This window comes from Ziziphus jujuba, chromosome 7 (assembly GCF_031755915.1).
Source record: "Ziziphus jujuba cultivar Dongzao chromosome 7, ASM3175591v1".
NCBI lineage: Eukaryota > Viridiplantae > Streptophyta > Magnoliopsida > Rosales > Rhamnaceae > Ziziphus > Ziziphus jujuba.
Genome location: NC_083385.1, coordinates 13,622,495 through 13,645,021, shown reverse-complemented (window position 1 = coordinate 13,645,021; position 22,527 = coordinate 13,622,495). Strand labels below are relative to the sequence as shown.

The window sequence follows — 22,527 nt, the reverse complement described above, 5'->3', positions numbered from 1 at the left end:
AATTTAATTATTATTATTATTTTTTTTTTTGGGTTCCATCGACATCCCTAAGCATGGAAAATAAATAAAGGATGAAGGTAGGAAAATCAATGAATTTGATGAAGAATAATGTTAGTTTGTAATAATGTTAGTTTGTAATAAAAAAACATAATATATGTATATATATATATATATTTGTTACAACTTAGGGATATAAGGATTAAACCCTGATCGAAGTTTAAATCCTAAAGCTAAAGGTGTTATCTCACTAGTGCATGATACTCAAACTCTGTCTAGAAAACTGCTTTTGTGGGTTGAAAAGAAGAATTTTTTTAAAAACGTACTTGACCCTTAGGAAACTAATTATATTTCTTTTTGGATTTGTATACAGATAAATCCTTGACCCTAAACTAATTATACAGATAAAATAAATATAAAGTGAATGATTTGTATAGCATATATAGGTGTCTGTAACACCCCGTCCCGAATCGCACTGGAATCCGTGCACGTTGACCGAGGTTGACCGTTGACCGAAGGGGTCAAAAGTTGACTTTTTGACTCGGTGGGAATTTCGAGTTGACCAGGGTACCGTGGCGAAGTGCATGACGCCCTGAGTTCGTAGACTAGTAGCACGTCGAAAACGGAGCTACGGTTTGAAAGTTATGGGCAAAACAAGTTGAAGTGTAAACTGTCTAAAAGGTGCCGGGAGTTGACTTTTTCTTGTGATGTAATTGTGAGTTGACTCTTGTATGGTTGTAAAGTACTCGTCGATACGAGTTCACAGACTAGCGGCACGCTCAAAACGGACATCCGGTTAAAAAGTTATGGACGTTTGAAGTTTACCGGATACCGTATTATTTTAATATTTTTTTTGGGTCGGTGAACAGTGAAACGCCACGTGTCAGTTTCTGATTGGTCCACGTGGCATGAACAGTGTCATGCAGGGGTTTTATTTGTTAAAACACTCGGGGAAGAGAGAGAAAGAGAGAGAAGAGAGAGAAAGAGAGAGAGGAGAGAGAAAGAGCCACCGCCGGCCACCGGATTTTGTCACTGTTCCGGCCGAGTTACTGTACATGCGCCGGACAGAAAGCTTGCCCACCTCATTTCCGGCAAAACCTCCAAATTTCACGGCGAACGGCCGCCGGACGCGCCCGGATCGGACGTCCGAAGTTTGGCGGCGATTTTTCCCCTCCACCGCCGGCCACCGCGAATCGGCACTATTCCGGCCGATATACAGTACACGCGCCATACACCCAGCATCCTCTCCTCAAGTCCGGCCTACCCACCAAAAATCACGGCCATCGGACCACCGACGCGCCGGGATCGGAGCGTTTTTCGGCGAGGGGTCGAAAATCTTCAAACGGTGATTTCTCCGCCGTCCGACCTCCGTTTTGCTCACCGTCGGTCCCGTTGGATTGCTCTCCTCACGATCTACAAATCTGCAAAATTTCACAGCAAACGGCCACCGTCGGAAATTACTGTTCCGGCGACGGTTGCCGGTGACGTGGCGGCCGCCGGAAATCACTGTTCCGGCGAGTACCCCGAAAATTCCGGCCAGCTCCAGTCCGCAGTGTTCGACCTCCTGAACCCAAATCCGACTTCCGTTTCCACCAATTCGCGACGGTTTGGGAGAATTGCGGAGCCGAAACCCGAAAAGCTTCCCGATAAAATTCCGACCCCGTCGGGTACGATCATCGAAAATTAAGACCGGATCTGGGATTAGCATCACTCGAGCTTCGATTCGGTATATAACTCGTAAATTCTAGATATCGTTTGTGTTTTGACCCCCCGGGTACCGGGTATTATTTACCCGATTAAAATATTAATTTATTTGACTGTCTGTGAATTTTGTTCTAGGAGCACCGGTGAATCGTAGAATTGATCCCGTAGTGGATCATGGGTTAATTGCGTGCTCCAGGTGAGTGACCCACCTTCAAATTAATTTTGGGGAATTTAATTGATGAATATATTATGTGTGAATTAAATATTTGGAATTTAATTTCTATATGCCAAATATTTATTGGATTTAAGAAAATGCGAATTCTACAAAATTATGCCGTGTGGAATTATTTTATGGTTTTGAGGATTTTGAAATTGGTGTGGTTTTAATGGTAAATTGGGCATGATTTGATTTTCAAATATTTCAAAGAAAATATTTGGTTATGTTGGTGATTTCAATTTTTATGAAATATGCCCATAAAATATTATGGGATTTGATTATGATATTTCGAGAAATTATTTATGCTTGGAAAAAATGTGGATATTTGAATTGATGGATTTGGGAGTTGGTGGATTTGAAAATCATGGGATTTATGGTATTAATTATAAGGAAATTGTGGAGAATTTCCCGGTTCAAGCGGATGGATTATGCCCGCTATGCTTATGAAAAATGTGAAATTTGTTTTATGATTTAAATTTATGGATTTTATGATTTTTAGATGCACCGTGCACGTACTGGTGTTCTGATTATGTGATATGGTATATGTGATATGGTTAGTGTGCACACGGTTGTGATTAGCGCGCAGGTGGGTGTGATTAGCGCGCAGGTGATGTGATTAGCGCGCAGGTGGGTGTGAGTAGCGCGCGGTTGATATTATGAGGGTGTCCTGTGGATGCCATCGGAGAGGGCGGCCACCCCCCTTTGGCCGGGACACCAGGTTAGCAGCGGCGCAGTGGGACGCCACGCGACCGTATGCCGGTTTCTTTCTATAACCTCCTGTCTGGCGGTACCTTGGGACGCTGGGTACTGTTGGCGCCACTGGTATATAGTGGGTGCATCAAATGATTTTCAGAACTGTGTTTTAAAAATAAAATGTTTGGAAACTGAATTGGAATTAAAAATATAATTGTTACCGCTTCTGGTATTTAATTGATGTCTTGGTTTTCGGGGATTATGGATAAAGGGTTTTATGAAAATGTTTTAAAAGGGGAACCTTTCCAACTGAGAGAATTGTAAGGGTTTTGAGAGAAAATATTATTTCCAAATAATTATTATTTATACTTATTACTGTGATATTATATGGTATAGTAGTAGGGTCGCTCACTGAGATGATTAGCATCTCACACTCTTAAATTCCGTTCCTCTAGGTACCAGGTTGTCGGCGTTCACTCGGAGCGGACTTGATCTTCCTCGCTGTTTTAGTTCGTGCTGTACCCTGTTTTTCTTTTATTGCAGTTGTAATATTTCTTTCATTCTTGTTGTATTTATTATGCACTGGATTACTGTATTTATTTTGAAGTGCTGCAATTTGTGGAATCAATTTGTAGTATTGTGGGAGGAATAAGGGGATATTTTTAGAAGTGTGTTTTCAGTGCAGGTAGTTTGTGGTAAGTAAATCCCTTAGGGGAGGCTCTGCCGGATTTTCCGTTGGAGAGTTCGGTAGGGTTTCCCTGGGATCAGGGCTGTCTAGGGTTCCGGGGAAGGAATTTTGGACGGGTCCTGACATGTTAGTAGGTCTGAGCTTTTATAACCAAATCAGGTTAAACACAAGCAGTATAGGGAAGAGATGTAGCTACATTAGCTGACATACTCATATAGAAGTGGTGGACATGTTGCAGTCCAGCTTAACCTATATGTTCAGATTATAGTCTGCAACTTTCTGTGCACATTTTTTAGACATATATTGTATGTTAAGAAATAATTAAATATAACATGAATATGATATGTATATATACAGTCTAAGGGCTGCTTTTGATTGGCTTATAACAATCCGTCTGTTGCATAGCTTCTATGTAGTCTTCCACCTCTATACTTCACTTTCTTGTTTTTCTATTTTGGGTGAATTGTCTACTTCCTCTCCAGTCATTTCAATATTTCACTTTATCTGCTTCTGCATGTAGCATCATAATTGGCCACAATTGTGGGTTGCTCTATTAAAACCCCACTTTAGACTATAGCTGCATTAGAAATCTTAGTTGCTTTTCAGACTTTCTTTTTTCTTTTAAGTTTTTTCTTCTTCCTTTTTGCTAGGGTAATTTATTACTAAAAATCAGTACTTGGAGATAAGAGAAAAATACTTTATGATTAATTAGAATTGAAGTTGAGAATTCCAGAGTTAGTACTTTTTAATTGTTAGTACTTTGTAAAGGTATATATATATATATATATATATGGAGAGAGAGAGAAGATCGGTGCATAAAATTTTAGGTACATGGATAGCTAGAAGCAAACACGCAAACACTTTATCCCCAAAAAAGAAAAAAAAAATTAAAGAAGAAGAAGAAGATAAAAAGATTTAGAAGTAAACACACTGCTATACAGTAAATGTTTTGTAGATGGCATACACAATATCCTTAGGAAGAAAGCGTATGAAATTGAGGATTGCGGATATTTATATATGTATACATAGTTGACAATGTGGTTAAAGGTAGATAAAAATTTATTAATGTTGTCAATGTACATTTGTAGGTTGTACTTTATAATGGCACCAAAGAGGAACTTGCGACGTCAACCGAAGAAGGAAGGTAAGAAGGTGGAAAGTAAGAGACGCAGTGGTAGCACAGCAACACCCGACTCTAAGCGTCGACGAACTACTAGGCAGAAATCTAAAGCTGAGACGGAAAGCGCCAAACTTCGAAATACTTTCCTCTCCCCCATCTGATATGGTAAGTTTTATATTCATTTATGTTGTTTTGTGCGGTAAATGATAAGACATCTGTCAGTATTTATTCATGAATGTGAAAACTCAAGAAAAACTTCACCCGATGGCCATTGGTAATTGCCGATAGGCCATCGGGATTTTTTTAGTTCATTGTAGGTTGATTACCGATGGTTACATCGGTAATTACCACTTGTGCAAAAATGTGAACTCATATGTCTTAAGATTTAGTTGGAAATTATTATTATCAAGTTAGGTTGGAAAAATAGGGTATGATTAAATCGTTGAGGTCAGTTCCATTTATGTAATTCATTTTGCAGCCCATCGATGCTCCAAAGGAACGGATCTTTCAGGATGCCGATATATTTAAAGTTCGGGCACATTCATTTGGGAATCCAATAGAAGCGAACAAAGTAATTACAAGTGTCCTCACAAGTGAGCAGCTGGAAAAGTATAGACAAACATGTTTTGGACACTTACTTGACATGAAGAACCTCCGGTTCTCTGGCCAGGTAGTGCATCACCTGCTTTGCAGACGAGTTGTGTCCAACAATCCAGAAGTACTGGAGTTTAACTTCGGCAGATCTGGAATGCGGTTTACGAAGTGGGAATTCGCACTCATTAGTGGCTTAAAGTTTTGTAGGTACCCTTCCATGTATGATATGCAAATTTCAAAAGGAAAGGAGCTGCTGATGAGGTTGCTAGATGACAGGACTGACTTGAAACCGCCCGAACTGGAACGAATATTCAAGGGTACACTTTTTGTGGATGATTGGGATGCTATAAGAATTGCGTTACTATATTTCTTAGTTCATGGTGTACTCGGAATGGATCCGAGGGTTCAAATAAATAAAAAATTCATTGATTTGGTTGCTGATATCGAGGTATTTAATTCCTACCCTTGGGGCATTTTGAGCTACAAGGAGACGATCAACTCATTCCACAATGCATTCCAGCACAGAGGACGTGCAGTAAAGAATAAATCACAGTATTATGACCTAAAAGGTTTTCCATTGGCGTTTCAGGTACGGTAATATATTAATACATGTAGCGTTTACTTAAAAATTATATTTAATAACCTATAATTTATATTTTGTAGTTGTGGGGGTTTGAACCAATCTTTGATTTTGGTAACCAATTTGGCGAGCGGTAGGAAACCTGTTGTCCGAGGATCCTTGGATGGCATGCTACAAGTCAACCGAACCATTTTGCTGTCCATAATTGGTTCACTTCAAATAGCAATGTAAGGCAAATTTTTTTTAGACTACATGGTACGACTACATTCAAGTTACATTACCAAAGTCAGTTTCCAAATTTACTTTTTTTTCCTTTCTTCATTTCATGTAGTATGTTGTGCACTAGAGGTTAGATGCTATCGATGAGGAGAAGACTATGGATTACTGGCGAACAATAGCAGTGAACATACATGAAGTTCGCTATACGGCACCACCACTCGTAGCACCAATAGCCACCGTTGGCGCTAAAGATGCATCCAAAGCTGAGGAGCATTCTAGTGGCCCTCCAGATGCTAATTTCAGGGTATGCAATTGTTACTTGCATGCAAATTTGTATTTCATATGTTGTACTAATATATGTTGACTTATGTTTTAGATATTGATATTGATTAGCTTGCTTGCTTGGAGACAAAATTTGATGAATTAAATAAAGAGATGGCATCGTTAAGGAAGATTCTTAGTTCTGTTATTGACCAACAAAAGCATCAGGTATCATTTAGACAACTTAGTATACTTTAGTGTTTCAGCATTATTAAATTATATATTATAATTCAGCAATTATTTGTTGTTAGGGTTTAGGAACTGCAAAATAACCATTGTGTTTTGCAAGCCGAACATCATATGCACAGCCATTCACCGTCATCTTCGGTGCGACCATCATCCCCTGTGGCACCGTCATTTGGAGAGCAAGCCGAAGAATTTGATGCACCCATAGACGGTTCCAATGGTAGGAAGGAGGATGATGATTGTACTACACCGTTTAAGCCTATTGTACTTGGAGGACCCTATGTGGAGGATTCCTGGGCTTTGGTGCCATATCGGCCTTTGCATTTGGGGTGGGATATCGGTGCTTCAGCTGATAGTCCACATCATGACCAATCAATTGAAATTGAGGTGGAAGATTGGACGCATAACGTTGGTGATACAAGCCGATTCGGTAAAGTTTACCACCAGTCACATCACGTCATCTCTCCTTACACCGACTCGTGTAAAAAGAAGGTCAAATTTAATCTTAATCGACATATTGATGCATCGAAGGAAAGGGTGTTCGATGAGTGGTATAGGGTGGCACCGAAGGAAGCAACCGTGCTTACATCTTATATGACGGTGGGGAAGAAATTTTTTGCTGAGCTACTTACCTCTGAAGGATGGTTGACTTCCGATGTAAGTTATATACTTTATGTTCATGTAAAATCATTGTGTTCCTACGTTTGGAATGATGTTTTATTTATCACCTCGCACTTTTATTTATTTCCTTTAATGTGGTTTTGCAGCATATTGACACTATTTTGTATTTCATATGAAAAAGGTGGTTTGAGAATGAGAAGATGTTCACCCACACCTGTGATATTAGACGTGTTATTTTGGGTAAGATGATGGGATGTTACTACGTTGCTTAATGTTATATTGATGATATTTTATATTGTATCTATTTCATTATTTGGCAGTCATCCATCAAAGGGCGTATATGGGGGGCATCTCGTAGCACATATATATGTGATGCGACGCTTCGTAGCTATGTGCGTGGGAAGTCACCCAAACCTAGCATGCCGTGGCGGAGATGTGATTATGTAATTCCCTACATATATTTAAAAAAATTCTCACTAAGTTTCCCATTTTGTGGATAATGAGGTTATGTTCTAATTTGCAAGTGTACATCCCTGTCAACAATGGAGGCGTGCATTGGTTGGCAGCATGTGTGGACTTGAAGGCCCGACATATTGATTTATACGATCCAAATATGGGAAATAAATATGTCCAGAATAAAGAGTTGAACAATGCGGAATGCCTTACATATATGCTGCCATACCTATTGAGGGATGGGGGATATTACGAGAAGAATCCCGACGTGCCTCCCACTTTAGAGCCATTCATGATGACCATGATCAAAGATGCAACGCGCCAAGATAATGGGTATGAATGTGTTGTCATTTCAAACAACTTCTATTGCTGCTGTTTTATTGTGGTTACGTGTGAAAATACACGTGGTTGGTTTTCATTAATACTAATCATTAATGCTATTCTGCAGGGGTGATTGTGGCGTCTACGCTTTGAAATTTATTGAATACAAGAGTAGTGAGGAGAATCCTTCATTTGGCCCGCAAGACATTAGGTTTTTTAGAAAAAAATATGCTGTTGATTTGTACTTTAATAAACTTTCAATGTAGATCGTATGTTTAATGTTATGACACCCTATACTAATGTTATCTTAATATGCTGAACCTATCTTTAGTAATGATAACCGTTGAAAAAAAAAAAAAAGAGAAAAGAAGACCCTCGGTTGTGATAAAAATTAAAGCAAAGATGATTACCGATGGTGCATCGATAATTCCCGATTCACCATCGGTAATTACCGATACGCTTTCGATAATATCAATTAACATTTTTTTTTCTCCAAATACTCAGCTAATGGGTGTTTCCGGCAACAACATGCAAATTATACATTCATCAATGGCCCCAAAAAGAAAAACCCCAAATGTTCCGAAAATGTTCTCCAATTGGCAAAAATATTTAATTACCGTAGGTTTCATCGGTAATTACTGAAACCCCAGTGATAATCACATTTTACCAATGTTATGGCCCCCATAAGTACCCTAATGTGTGTTCAATGCAAACACATGAAAAATATGGATTATCAAATGATCCTAATGAGAGAAAAGCCCAAAATTGCTTAAAAAGTTCTCATATTGCCAAAAAAATACGATGATTGTAGACCTTCGGTAATTACCGATGAAACCCTTGGTAATCAATTTATACCCTCTGGAAAAATTACCGTAGGTTTCATCGGTATTACCGAAACCCCAATGGTAATCACATTTTACAAATTGTTTTGGCCCCCACAAGTACCCTAATGTGTGTTCAATGCAAAAACATGCAAAATATGGATTATCAAATGATCCTAATGAGAGAAAAGCCCAAAATTGCTTAAAAAATTCTCATATTGCCAAAAAAATACGATGACTGTAGACCTTCGATAATTACCGATGCAACCCTCGGTAATCAATTTATACTCTCTGGAAAAATTGCCGTAGGTTTCATTGGGGTTTCGATAATACCGATGAAATGGACGGTAATATTTCCAGAGAGTATAAATTGATTACCAAGGGTTTCATTGGTAATTACCGAAGGTCTACAGTCATCGTATTATTTTGGCAATATGAGAACTTTTTAAGAAAGTTTGGGCTTTTTTCTCATTAGGATCATTTGATAATCCATATTTTGCATGTGTTTGCATTGAACACACATTAGGGTACTTGTGGGGGTCAAAAAAATTTGTAAAATGTGATTACCATTGGGGTTTCGGTAATACGGATGAAACCTACGGTAATTTTTCCAGAGAGTATAAATTGATCACCGAGGGTTTCATCCGTAATTACCGAAGGTCTACAATCATCGTATTTTTTAGGCCAATTTGAGAACGTTTTCAGAGATTTTGGGGTTTTTCCTCCTTAGGATAATTTGAGAATCCATATTTTGCATGTGTTTGCATTTAACACACATTATGGGACTTGTGGGGGCCATAACATTGCTAAAATGTGATTACCACTAGGGTTTCGGTAATTACTAATGAAACCTACGGTAATTTTTCCAGAGAGTATAAATTGATTACCGAGGGTTTCATCGGTAATTACCGAAGATCTATAGTCATCGTATTTTTTTGTCAATATGAGAACTTTTTAAGCAATTTGGGGCTTTTCTCTCATAAGGATCATTTGATAATCCATATTTTGCATGTTTTTTGCATTGAACACACATTAGGATACTTGTGGGGGCCAAAAAAATATGTAAAATGTGATTACCATTGGGGTTTCGATAATACTGATGAAACCTACGGTAATTTTTCCAGAGAGTATAAATTGATTACCGAGGGTTTCATCGGTAATTACCGAAGGTCTACAGTCATCGTATTTTTTTGGCAATATGAGAACTTTTTAAGCAATTTTGGGCTTTTCTCTCATTAGGATCATTTGATAATCCATATTTTGCATGTTTTTTGCATTGAACACACATTAGGGTACTTGTGGGGGCCAAAAAAATGTGTAAAATGTGATTACCATTGGGGTTTTGGTAATACCGATGAAACCTATGGTAATTTTTTCAGAGAGTATAAATTGATTACCGAGGGTTTCATCGGTAATTACCGAAGGTCTACAGTCATCATATTTTTTTGGCAATATAAGAAATTTTTAAGCAATTTTGGGCTTTTCTCTCATTAGGATCATTTGATAATCCATATTTTGCATGTTTTTGCATTGAACACACATTAGGGTACTTGTGGGGGCCAAAAAAATATGTAAAATGTGATTACCATTGGGGTTTTGGTAATACCGATGAAACCTATGGTAATTTTTCTAGAGAGTATAAATTAATTACCGAGGGTTTCATCGGTAATTACCGAAGGTCTACAATCATCGTATTTTTTTGGCAATATGAGAACTTTTTAAGCAATTTTGGGCTTTTCTCTCATTAGGATCATTTGATAATCCATATTTTGCATGTTTTTTGCATTGAACATACATTAGGGTACTTGTGGGGGCCAAAAAAATGTGTAAAATGTGATTACCATTAGGGTTTTGGTAATACCGATGAAACCTACGGTAATTTTTCTAGAGAGTATAAATTGATTACCGAGGGTTTGATCGGTAATTACCGAAGGTCTACAGTCATCATATTTTTTTGGCAATATAAGAAAATTTTAAGCAATTTTGGGCTTTTCTCTCATTAGGATCATTTGATAATTCATATTTTGTATGTGTTTGCATTAAACACACATTAGGGTACTTGTGGGGGCCATAACATTGGTAAAATGTGATTACCACTGGGGTTTTGATAATTACCGATGAAACCTATGGTAATTTTTTCAGAGAGTATATGTTGGTTATTGAAGGTGTAATTGGTAATTACCGAAGGTATACAGTAATCGAATTTTTTTTTCCAATTTGAGAACTTTTTCAGAGATTTTGGGGTTTTCTCTCCTTACGATCATGTAACCATCAATATTTTCCATGTTCTTGCATTTAACACACATTAGGGGACTGGTGGGGGCCATAACATTAGTAAAATGTGATTACCACTGGGGTTTCGGTAATTACCAATGAAACCTACGGTAATGTTTGAAGCAAAAAAAATTGAATGTTTTCACTTATTAATGCCATTTGATCTCTTACTTTGTCAGAAGTTATCATTAATAATGCTACATTTAGCATGTTATTGGTTGGAACACACATGATTGAAGTTGTCCGATGGAATTGTGGTGATTCTTTTACGACGGTGTAGAAATGTCAATTACCGACGATGCATTGGTCATTACCATTGGGCAGTAATATCATCCATGCAACAATCAGAAACATACAAACAACTGAACCAAAAACTGAACACAGAATGATATGTTATCAAAACAATACGACAGATGAATTTGACAACAAAAGAACACATAAAACCAACGTCTATTATGCCAAAACACATGTTATGCAGTTGAGCAACTAATTGCATTCCTGACTACATTGCATACACACGCATACCGCATAACATGGCCCCATTGTCTTAATATAGCATTGCGCGATTGATGGGCCTTCGGTTCAATGGTGCTGTTGGTTGGTAGTGCTATCAAGAGGTACGGCGGCGGAGCATGATCGGCTGCTGTGACCAATCTGTTTGCACCTCCTGCATCTATATTGATGACGCTCCTCTCCTTGAGATTGAATCCTCTTCTTTCTCGGTCTTCCTGACTGTTTGCCAATTTGAGGTGGAAGTACAAACTGGTTTATGACATCATCTGGAGCATGCCACTGACATTTATCTCCAAGTGGATATATGGTTTCCGAATATGCATCACGGAGTGAGTCAACTGAGTAATGCACCGAGCAAAGGATATATGGAGAAATATGTTGAAGCTTACATGCTGCAATTGCATGGACATAAGGAAATCCATCAATGTCAAATTCCTAGCATGAGCACATCTTATTTTCTAAGTTAACAACTCCAACGAACATGCCATGGCCAACAACTTGAAACTCATATAAGTTCATTGGAATAACACGTAAGCCTCTGCCATTATTTGAGCGCTGTTGCATGATATTTTCCAACCAATTAGTAACAGGAGTTTGCATTGCAGCTGCGTTAGTTCGACGTTCATACCACCACCTTTGCAAGATATCACGAATGTGATCTATTAATGGCAAAACAGGTTTATCCCTAGCATCAATAAGCACAGAGTTCATGCTCTCTGTGATGTTAGTTGTCATTATGTTGTATCTATTGCCTAGAAAATGTGATGTAGCCCATTTTGTAGGACTTGCATCCTTGAGATATTGTACAACTTCAATACTAACCCCTTCTAAAAGCTGCATGGCCTTATCAAAATCCTCAACAATATATGCTCTAACTGCATTATTAAAAGTTGATATAATCGCATTGACATTACCTTTAAACTTCTTAGCACGTAAATTTGTACCAAGATGATATGTGCAGTGGCCATGGTGATTATTAGGGAAAACTGTACGTATTGCTTTTACAATGCTCTTGTGTCTATCCGATATAAAAGCTATATTCGGATCATTCCCAAACGCTTCTTTAAAGCTCTCAAAAAACCACGTGTAAGCCGCATCTGTCTCCCCAGGGCCTATTCCATAAGCAAGTGGATAAATTTGATTGTTCCCATCCAAACATGATGCAATATATAACAAACCTCTATATCTATTCTTTAGTGTAGTTCCATCAACAGCTATGACTCTTCGCATATGTTGAAACCCTCTAATGCTAGCTCCAAGTTCCATGAAAAAAATATAAAAATCTGTTTTGATCGTCAGTTTCAATTCGAGTAAACGTGCCCGGATTTTTGCTCTTCAAAACGTGACTCCATAAAAGAAGTTTTACATATGAATCTTCTGGCGTGCCCCACAAACCTGATAGTGCAACTTCCTTAGTGGCCCATGCTTTGTTGTAGCTTATGTTTACTCCGTAATTAGAGCGAATATCATGCACGATATCTCGAGGTTTGTATTGCCTTGAAATCCCATCAAACGTTGGCTGGATGATGTCTCCGATAACTGAACTTGTTGCTTGACGATGATCCCTTTTCATGATATTTAAAGAGCAAATATGCTCATCCTTGAAGGCCCTAATCATGAAGGCCTCTGTATTATCACCATGTAGTTTGGTAGCACGCATTCACCACATGCAATTGTCGTTTGCACATTTCTCCTTAGTGCATAAATACTAATCTTCTTCTGTAGTGCATTCTTACTCGCAAAGAGTTGGTTGATTCGAATGATTTCATGGGCATTGACAGATGAGAAGCGACGGTTAACCCTAAGTTCAGCCATGGATGTGGTAGAATCCTGTCGAATGTCCAAATGGTTTTCGGTACAAAGAGAGGCAAGCACATCATCATTCACATTATCAATTGGACTATTACCATAAGGAGACTCACCATGTCGACTATCACCAGCTGAAAGTCCCGAATGTTAGGTCCAACAAATGTCACGTAACCCATCTTCACTACGATCAGTGTTGACCTCAACCTCAAATTGTTCATCTTGATCATAATCATGTCCACGATATTCATTCATATCATTAATGTCGAAGCACTCATTATCATGATCATGTTCCACAGATTGCACATTGTTTTCACAAATTTAATTTTTGAAGAATCTAGGTTGAGTTTCCGGCACATGAAGTTCGGTCGCTGAGGACTGCATGTTAGCATCAAAGGTACAAGTAGCTGTCTCGGGAACTGCAGATAGTAGGGCAATAGTCATAAATCCTAAACTTGTAGGTATCCTATTCACAACACATCCAGCCGTATTAATACTCTGTGGAACCCTGGATAACACATCAACAATAAGTGAAGATCTGTCTTGAGGTCTGTGTGAACTATACTCTTCTATAAAACTTTGTAGGTCTTCATCATTTTCCACAACGTACGGCTCACATGACAAACACACATGGTATATGAACTTGAAGATTAATTGATGTTGTGTAGAATTTAAGTTGAGAGCGTTGTAGACAACATCTTCAAGTTCTGCCAACGTACAATTCTTTTTGATACGTATATTCTTGGTTCTTTGACATTGGTGTCTCCAAGTAACTTTAGAACATACACTCTATGTTCCATCATAGAACAGTAAAACTGAAATTTGCGACATTGAGCACAAAGGGTTTACCAATTCAAAACATACTAAGTATCTCCTTGTCACAAGCTTGTGGTAATTCGTGAGGTCGTATGACTAAAAATAATTACAATCGTAGAATCTTTGCTGGAAGGTTTAACTATAATCCTGAAACAAAAGTAATGAAAAAATACAAATGCATTTTCAGTAAATGAGTACAGAAAATAAGCCAAACAATTATGTTATTAACGCTTAGTGGAATAGCATTTAAATGCAAATGAGTAGAATAGCATTTTAAATACAAATACAAATGCATTTTCAGTAAATGAGTAAAGATAAAATACAAATGCATTTTCCGTAAATGAGTACAAATGCATTTTAAATGTTGCATATTAACACCTAGTAAAATAGCTACTCGTGACAGACATAGTGGATCAAGTAGATTAAAATGTCAAATTTGTGGCACATGTGCTAAATCATAACATAACGTTAGCTTGAATGGATGCAATGTTGACAATGTGGTGTTCTGTGGATTATTTTGTTAAACATCATAAATATAGTTACATTTAGCATGTCATTCATTTACAATAACATTAGAAAAGTGGACAAATTCGATTGTCCAATCGGTTTGCTTTTAGAAAATGGAAAAATTAAATATTCTAATGGAACCGCCATTACATTTTCCAACAAGCAAGTGTTTCATATGGACCGTATGTAACAAACAAAGGTTGTAATTTTCAAATGGAAATTTCCGAACCATTTATGGATTGTTTTACATAAAATAGCACCAACATAGAACTTGCACTTATATATCATGTCAAAACGTGACAAATAATGAATCCAATATAAGGGAAAAATGTATACATATCTGTACATATATATATATATATATATGTATATATATACACATACCAAAAAATCTTTAACTCTGATCCGCAGAAATGTACAATTTAATTACACCCTTTTGAAGTGTATGGGCTCCACAATGAAGATTTTCAATCTTGTTGTTATCACAAAAGGTTGGGGGTATGCAGGGAGAGTGAACTGAACTGAAGGTGGTATTGTGTTTTCTGTAATGGCTCGTCAGTGTGAAGAAAGGCTGAAAGGTATGTAACCAACAAAAGAGAAAGAGAGAGGAAGACACACAGGATTCATTTAATGTGGTAGCAGGGAGAGTAAGAGAGAGGGATAGATGTTAATGAGGGTAGATGAGAAATGAGAGATGGTAAAAAAATTTGTTTTAATATTTTCCACTTTATTCGACAGTTAATGAAAAATGAGAGTAGATGAGAAATGGGAAACTGTTACATTTATTTTACACTTTCATATCCATTTATTTAAATAGTTTCCACAAGTGCACAATTAATTCCCTCCTTACAACTCTGGTTTGGACATACTACCATGGAGCCGCATTTTAAAAGTGATTGGAAGAAGCTTGCAAGCTGGGAATAGTCTACAATCTAAAACTAACTACATTTCAATGCATATCATTCAAACAAGTTCTAATGGTTAGAAACTAGAGAGCCAATATTTGAGAACTCAATTACCATCGATTTAAATTCTCATCCTTCTTATTTATTGCTTTTCCACATATCAAATAATATGGAGAATTTAATAATGAAATTGGATCCTTACACATCATCTTGACATGAGAATCATGTACAAAAACTAAAAACAAAATCTGAATTAGCAAGAGGAAATTGTACAAGTGTTTTATGAATAAAAACTAGAGAATATTACAGCTCCTACAAAAGCCTCTGTTGGTATCAATCCCGAATTGATCCAATGTTCCCCATCAATGTCAAAATCTTGAACACCAACTGGCACCACAATTGGTATAATGCCAAACTTTAGTGACAGCATTAAAAGCATACGGGGCACCTCCACTAAAACGGAGACCGATTTGATACCTGGATGAAATCAAACGAAATATCTGCAGTCAGTTACAATATTTAGCATACAAGTTTTAAAGAAAATAATTAAACACCTAGAGTATCCATAAAGAAGTATAAAGGTTCAAATATAACAATTGAGGCAATAGCTCATACCCAGTAATATCCTCTGCTCTCTATGAATTGTATAGAACCAAAATCCAATCTCATAGACTGATTTGCTAAAGGATGCCCAAATCTCCAAAACAGCAAAAAAAGGAAGAATGTGAAAATGTTTTCCGTCAAATTCTTTTGCTACTTCCTTGTCAACCTCTGCCAACCTTCCAAAGTGCAGCATCAAATCCATCCGCCAGTAATCTAACAAGTACAAAACATGTAGAAGAGAATAAATTACACATCACAGATGCAACAAATCAAACAAAACATCAACATGATCAACATTCAACAATGCTTTGGAATGCCAAAAACCAAAAATTAATAAAAATTAATAAATAACAAACAGTAGAAGAATAAGAAAAAGCATACCATTACACAACACAACTACGGTAATAAAAAGATAAGCAATGGCACCAGGCAACTAAGTACAACAAAGACATACATTAAATAAGTATCACATGCAACTACGTAAAGCAATAAATTAAATAACTATCACATGCAAAACCGTGACTAATGAACAGTCGAAGTTTTACCCTTATTTTGCAAGAGCTCATTTGTTCTATCTATGGAGAAACCACAAACATTACTTAAATTTAATAGAATCTAGCTACCATTTTTAGAGCTGTCAAGGAAAAGATTCATACAAATCTAAAAGACCCAAGTATCCATGCAAAATAACATACACCTAAATGCAGATAAAAAAATTGCCACTACAGTATGCATCATATCTGCAATACCAATTGCAAATTATCAAACACGCAGGAACCTTAAAGGCAACAGATTTTGCATCATAATTGGATGCATAACCATAAGCAACTAACCATCATTACTTAATCAAGTTTTCATACCAACCACAAATTTTCAATAAATGGACAAAATTATTCTAAATTTCATAAAATGTTTTAGAGCCTTTAGCATATATGTTGAAACATTCCTTACATAATTTCCAATGAAGAGTTCACGTTAATATTCAATTTCATTTTTGCCTTGTCATTTTCCAAATAGACCTTTCAACAAAATAACTAACAAATCTTCGGTTCTTATTCAACACATATTCTGCTCGTTAGCCTAAAGCCACTTAAAAATGATTACATAACCTCCTGCACCTTGATGTCAATGGAATAGGGTAAGCCGTAAGTCTCAATAGCTCCAAAATTGTCCATGACCCTCCAAATAGAAGTTTGAAACATCCATCTTTCAAACTAACTATTCAAAGGGCAATCTTTTCTTTTATGGAGTTGGGGAACTGTATTACAAACCCCCAACTTTAACCAGTTCAGCCATCAAGCTCAATAGGAAAAAAGGAACTCTTGTCCTAATAAAGTTAAAATTACTTTTACATATATATATATAATGAACAACAAACAACAAACAACAAAAACCAAATGCAACCCCTAAATCATCATAGGAGACGCTTTTGATGAGTGAGAAATAAGAGATACGAGAATCTAAACCTTTTGGTCGTTTTCTTCCCTCCTGAGATAGAAGAAAAACTTCGTGTAAAGTGAACAGCAGACCCAATTCCAAAAACTCCAATGGTTTCATTCACATACAATCAGGATTTTCTGTTTCCTTCGACATAAAAACAGAGGGAAAACCTCGCAAGACTCTGACTGACAGGCAAACCAATCCAAAGCTTTCGCACTAGAAGGCACAACGACCTTTAGAAATCCTCACAGAATCACATATGAAATGAAAACCAAACAAAATGACATAGTATCAAAACAACAAAGTCTTACGGAATTTTCCAGTACCTGAAACCGAAAGAACCCATTGGAGGTAGAAGGAGGATTCAGCTTCAACTTCCCCACAGCATCTTTGATACTCTCTAATCCCTTCTCAAGCGTCAATGCCGGGGGTAGAGTATGTGTAATGCAAGTCTCCACCACAAAATCCCCGTCCTCCATTCCCGAATCCTTGCCGATTTCCATTATCAGACCGTCAAATTGCACACCGAACACTACCTAAAACAAAAATTACAAAAGCATAAGGAAAAAAATTACAGAAATAGCAAAAATAAAAAAATATAACCCTAATTTCGATTCCAACTTATCCCAAAAGCAATCAGGGAAAAAAAAAAAAAAACCCCACAATTGTTTTAAATAAACCCTAGAAACCACTCAAATACAAAAGTCAAAGGAAAAATGAAGCAAACAGACCAGGCATTTTATCAGAGGCCAAGTGAAACAGCAAGCTTAGGCATCTGCTTCCGCCATGCAGTACCACCCTTGAGCTTCGTATACAAATCCACGTCCTCCTTCTTCACAATACCCTAATTTCGAATTCCAAACCATCAATTTCTTTCTTTGTATGGAATTCTGGTGACCGAAGAGACGAAACGGGACTGTTTGGCAAAAGGACAACTAAGTGAAGAAAGCTTGATGGATGAATGAGAAGAGATGAGCCAGCTTTAGGGAAGGGTGATGAAGGAGACGAGAACAGTCGGGTGAAGAAAAGAAAGAAATAACATAAAATAAAAAAAAAGTAAAAATATTTAATTTGGATATAAGGGTATTTTGGGATTATTAAAAATTGGAAGGGTAGAAAAAAAAAGATAGCAAATGAAGGGGTAAAAATCGTGAAGCTCATCCCTATGAGGGCATTGGGCCAAATTCTCCTAATTTCATTGGGTAGAATTTTATCAATCTGCTTCTTGTGCGCGCACACTAACAAATTGGCTTCTTTTTTCTTTTTTGTGTTTTGTTTTGTTTTTTTTTTTTTTAACAATTATCTGAGAGACCGTTGGCAATAATAGAAGCAGAGATCATAATGCTCCAGTTGCATATTATTAGGATTAGCCAGCCATTTAACAGTGGACTGCAAAGAAACTACTTTAAGAAAGAATTTGACCCTACTTATATATATATATATATATATATATACTGACCGCATGGGTTATATGCGGACCAAAAATGTGATCAAAATGGCAGCCCTTCGATTTGCACAGATGGCATCTATGGCCCAGCTTTTTTGCAACTCTCACGTGAGAATGGCTGGCCAAATTTCCCTAAGCCCTTCCCACTCATAGTAGCTCACATTCTCGCTCTCACCAGCTGGAAAGGACTTTGCCAAAATTTCCAATCGCACCAGCAGCAATCAGCATTGCCATCCTTGCCAACCCACCAGATCGCACCACCATTGCCACAGCATTGCCATCCTTGCAAACGCACCAGCTCGCACCACGATTGCCACCCTTCGCTGTACCCACTAGCTTGCATCTCTTCTACTCTGCATGTCTGTATTCTGGCTCTTCTTATCTGTGAGTGAGTGAGTTTATGTTTTGTAATTTTTTTTTTCATTCTATTTTTATATTGGTTATTTTCTATATTCTTGCATAGTTGAAATTGTTAAATGTGGGATTGTGATTTGGGTTGAGAAATAACTTGAACGAAGGCCAATCTTCATGATGATTTTCAAAAATTTAGAAAATGATACTTTTCACAGAAAGTTTGGAACCATTTTCGCAGAAAATGATACTTTTCTTCATTTCGCAGAAAGTTTGGAACCATTTTCAATTTTGTGATTGTGTTTTTTTCCTGTTTAATTTAGAAGCTAGCTTTTTTAAGTTTGTAGCAGGTAAAAAGTCTTAACCATTAAGCACCAGATAATTATACACAACTATCCCTCTGAAACATCGTAAATGGTAATGACCAGTGGTGTTTATAATCATTGAATACTCGATTCAAGGTTTGATCAAGTATAAAGAAACATACACTAAATTCTGTGTTGGTGTTATTTACTCACATACAGGCTTCATGGGTATAGAAATCAATACGAAGACATAAAATGTTCAAAAATGTAATAATAATAATAATAATAATAATAATAATAATAAAGGTACTAGAAGAAGTTGAGTGAAATTAAAGTGATGGAAGAGGAATTTTGTGAACAACTCAACCTTCCGAAGTACTACTATGTTTTACTGCAAGGTGAATTGGCCAAGCGTATCCCATTACTTCCTGCATTCAAGGACAAAAGAGATATTTGCACCACTTGTTTTTGGGGTATACGAATGGCCAATCCATGCATGCTATACAAGAGAAAAGATGTTTGTTATAATTGAAACACCAAGTAATTCTATTTTGTAATTCCTATATCTACACACACACACACAAAGACATATGTATATATATCCTGTTGTGTTCTGTTCCAAAAGTGCTTAGTTTAGTTTTGAATAAGAACTTTGAATAATTATAATCCCCTTAATATGCATGACATATAGAGTTAATAGATTAAATTGATGTCATTGCTTTTTATTTTTATTCTTTTAATAGCCTTTGTGTAGATTGGTTAACCTCTCATTGGTTAAAGAGTTATGGATCAATATTTTTTTTCCCTTTATCTAGCAAAGATGTAATTATTTCATTGTTTTGCAACTTACATTTTTCATTTTCATATGTACTATTAACCTTTTCGAACCCCATGATTCAGATTTTTTTTTTTCTGTTGATGCATGCATATTTGTTTCTTTCATTATATAGTGTGCTGGATCAGCAACCATAATGCAAACTCAGCAGATTTTGGCTGAAGTGCCTTATTTTTTGTAACATTTTTCTCTTCTATTTAGAAACTAAACTTTCTTAAAATAAAAGACATTACCACCTCTCATGATGGTTTTGCTTTGCTGTCTACCAGGTTACAAATTGATCAATAGGAAGCTGGTTTGAGTGTAGAACAGTTGGAAGCAAATTCAGATTGGAAACATGAGTGTAGAACAGTTGGAAGCAAATTCAGATTGTAGACCAGTTGAAGACATATCCTTGCTGTCACATTCAAAATCCGTGGATGATGTTTACATTCCCCAAGTGTCCGAAAACTGCAAACCAAAGGTTGGACAAGAGTTTGAATTGATAAATGGGGCACATGAGTTCTACATTAAATATGCAAAAGAGGCGGGGTTTAATGTTCGTAGTAGTTCAACTAAGAAATGTAAAGATACGAATGAAGTTGTCAGGAAAGAATTTGTGTATTTTAAGGAAGGAGTATTTTTTATAAAGGACGGTGAGAGAAAAAGATGTCGAAGGATGACAAAAGAAAATCGTAAAGCTAAACTTGCCGTGGTTATGTCAAAAATGGGGAAATTTGTCATCACTGTATTTGTTGAAGAACATAGTCATCCATTATCAACCCCTCGAAAAGTGCATTTATTGTGATCACATCGTAGTGTGTCTGAAACCAAGAAGTCACTAACCTTGCAGTTTTCAGCAGCAAATGTGCCAACTCATCAACAAATAAGCGTTCTTGAATTTGAAGCTGGAGGTATCGAGAATATTGGGTGTACAAAGAAGGATATATATAACCATGAAGCTAAGGTGCGGAATGAATTAAGAGGACAAGATGCAGAACTATTAAAGGAATATTTCCTAACTAAGCAAGAAAAGGATCCATGCTTCTTTTTTAAAATAGATGTAAATGATGATGGTAAATTTAAGCGTTGTTTTTGGATTGATTTGGTGTCTAAAAGAGCTTGTGGATGTTTTGGTGATGTAGTTGTATTTGATACAACTTACAACACTAATCAATATGGTATGATATTTGCACCCTTGGTGAGGGTGAACAATCATGGTCAAACGGTGCTTTTTGCATGTACCTTTTTAAGTGATGAAAGAACGGAATCATTTGTTTGGTTGTTGGAGCTATTAAAGGATAGCATGCCGACTAACAACCCAAAGATGATCATTACCGATCAAGATCCTACAATGACAAAGGCTATAGCTCAGAACTTACTGAATAAATTTTATAGGTATTGTAATTGGCACATACTTGAGAAATTCTCTACGTATTAAATGCAATCACCTATAGAGATTTTTATAAAGACGTCCAACAATGCATTTGGGAATCATAATGCCCTGAAGAGTTTGAAAGAAAATGGGTGACTACCATTGAGAAGGCAAGCCTGCATGACAATAATTGGTTAAAATCAATATTTGAGCTACGTTCAAGATGGGTACCTGCATATGTTAACCATATATTCTCAGCTGGAATGTCAAGTAGCCAATGTGCGGAAAGCTCCCATGCATTTTGCAAGAAATATGTTTCGAAGAGAAACTTAATGATGGATTTCATACTTCGATTTAATAGGACGCTTGCACATCAACGTCACAAAGAGTTAGGGGCTAATCATGTTGATATTAATGAGAAGCCTGTTTTGAAATTTCCATTGGAAATGGAAAAGCAAATGGCTGAGATTTACACACGCAAGATTTTTCTTAAGTTTCAAGATGAGTTGTGGCATAGCTTATTACCAATGCCACAATTTGTTTGTGAAAATGCTACACACAAAATGTATGTGGTCGAGAGTAGTCCAAAAGAAAGTGTTCGTAGAGTCTGGGAAATTGCTTATGATAAAGAATTGGACTTTGCATCTTGTACATGTAAGAAGCTTGAGAGCAAAGGACTACCCTGGAGACATATATTGGCATTCTTACAACTAGTTGGTAACATTCCTTTGCCAAATCAATATATCATGAAAAGGTGGACTAGAGGTGCAAAATCACAGATAATAACCGATAAGCAAGGTTTTTGAGATAAGTGGACAGCGTAGTTCAATGTTGAC

At 36.8% G+C, this 22,527-nt stretch overlaps 1 protein-coding gene across 1 annotated transcript; it reads left to right on the top strand.

Moving 5' to 3' along the window:
• The first annotated feature begins 20,674 nt into the window (after positions 1-20,674).
• LOC107433458 (protein FAR1-RELATED SEQUENCE 5-like) lies at positions 20,675-21,757 on the top strand. The gene is made up of 2 exons (XM_060818872.1): positions 20,675-21,064; positions 21,170-21,757. The coding sequence occupies exons 1-2, from the start codon at positions 20,675-20,677 to the stop codon at positions 21,755-21,757; spliced, it is 978 nt and encodes a 325-aa protein (XP_060674855.1).
• Positions 21,758-22,527: the final 770 nt, after the last annotated feature.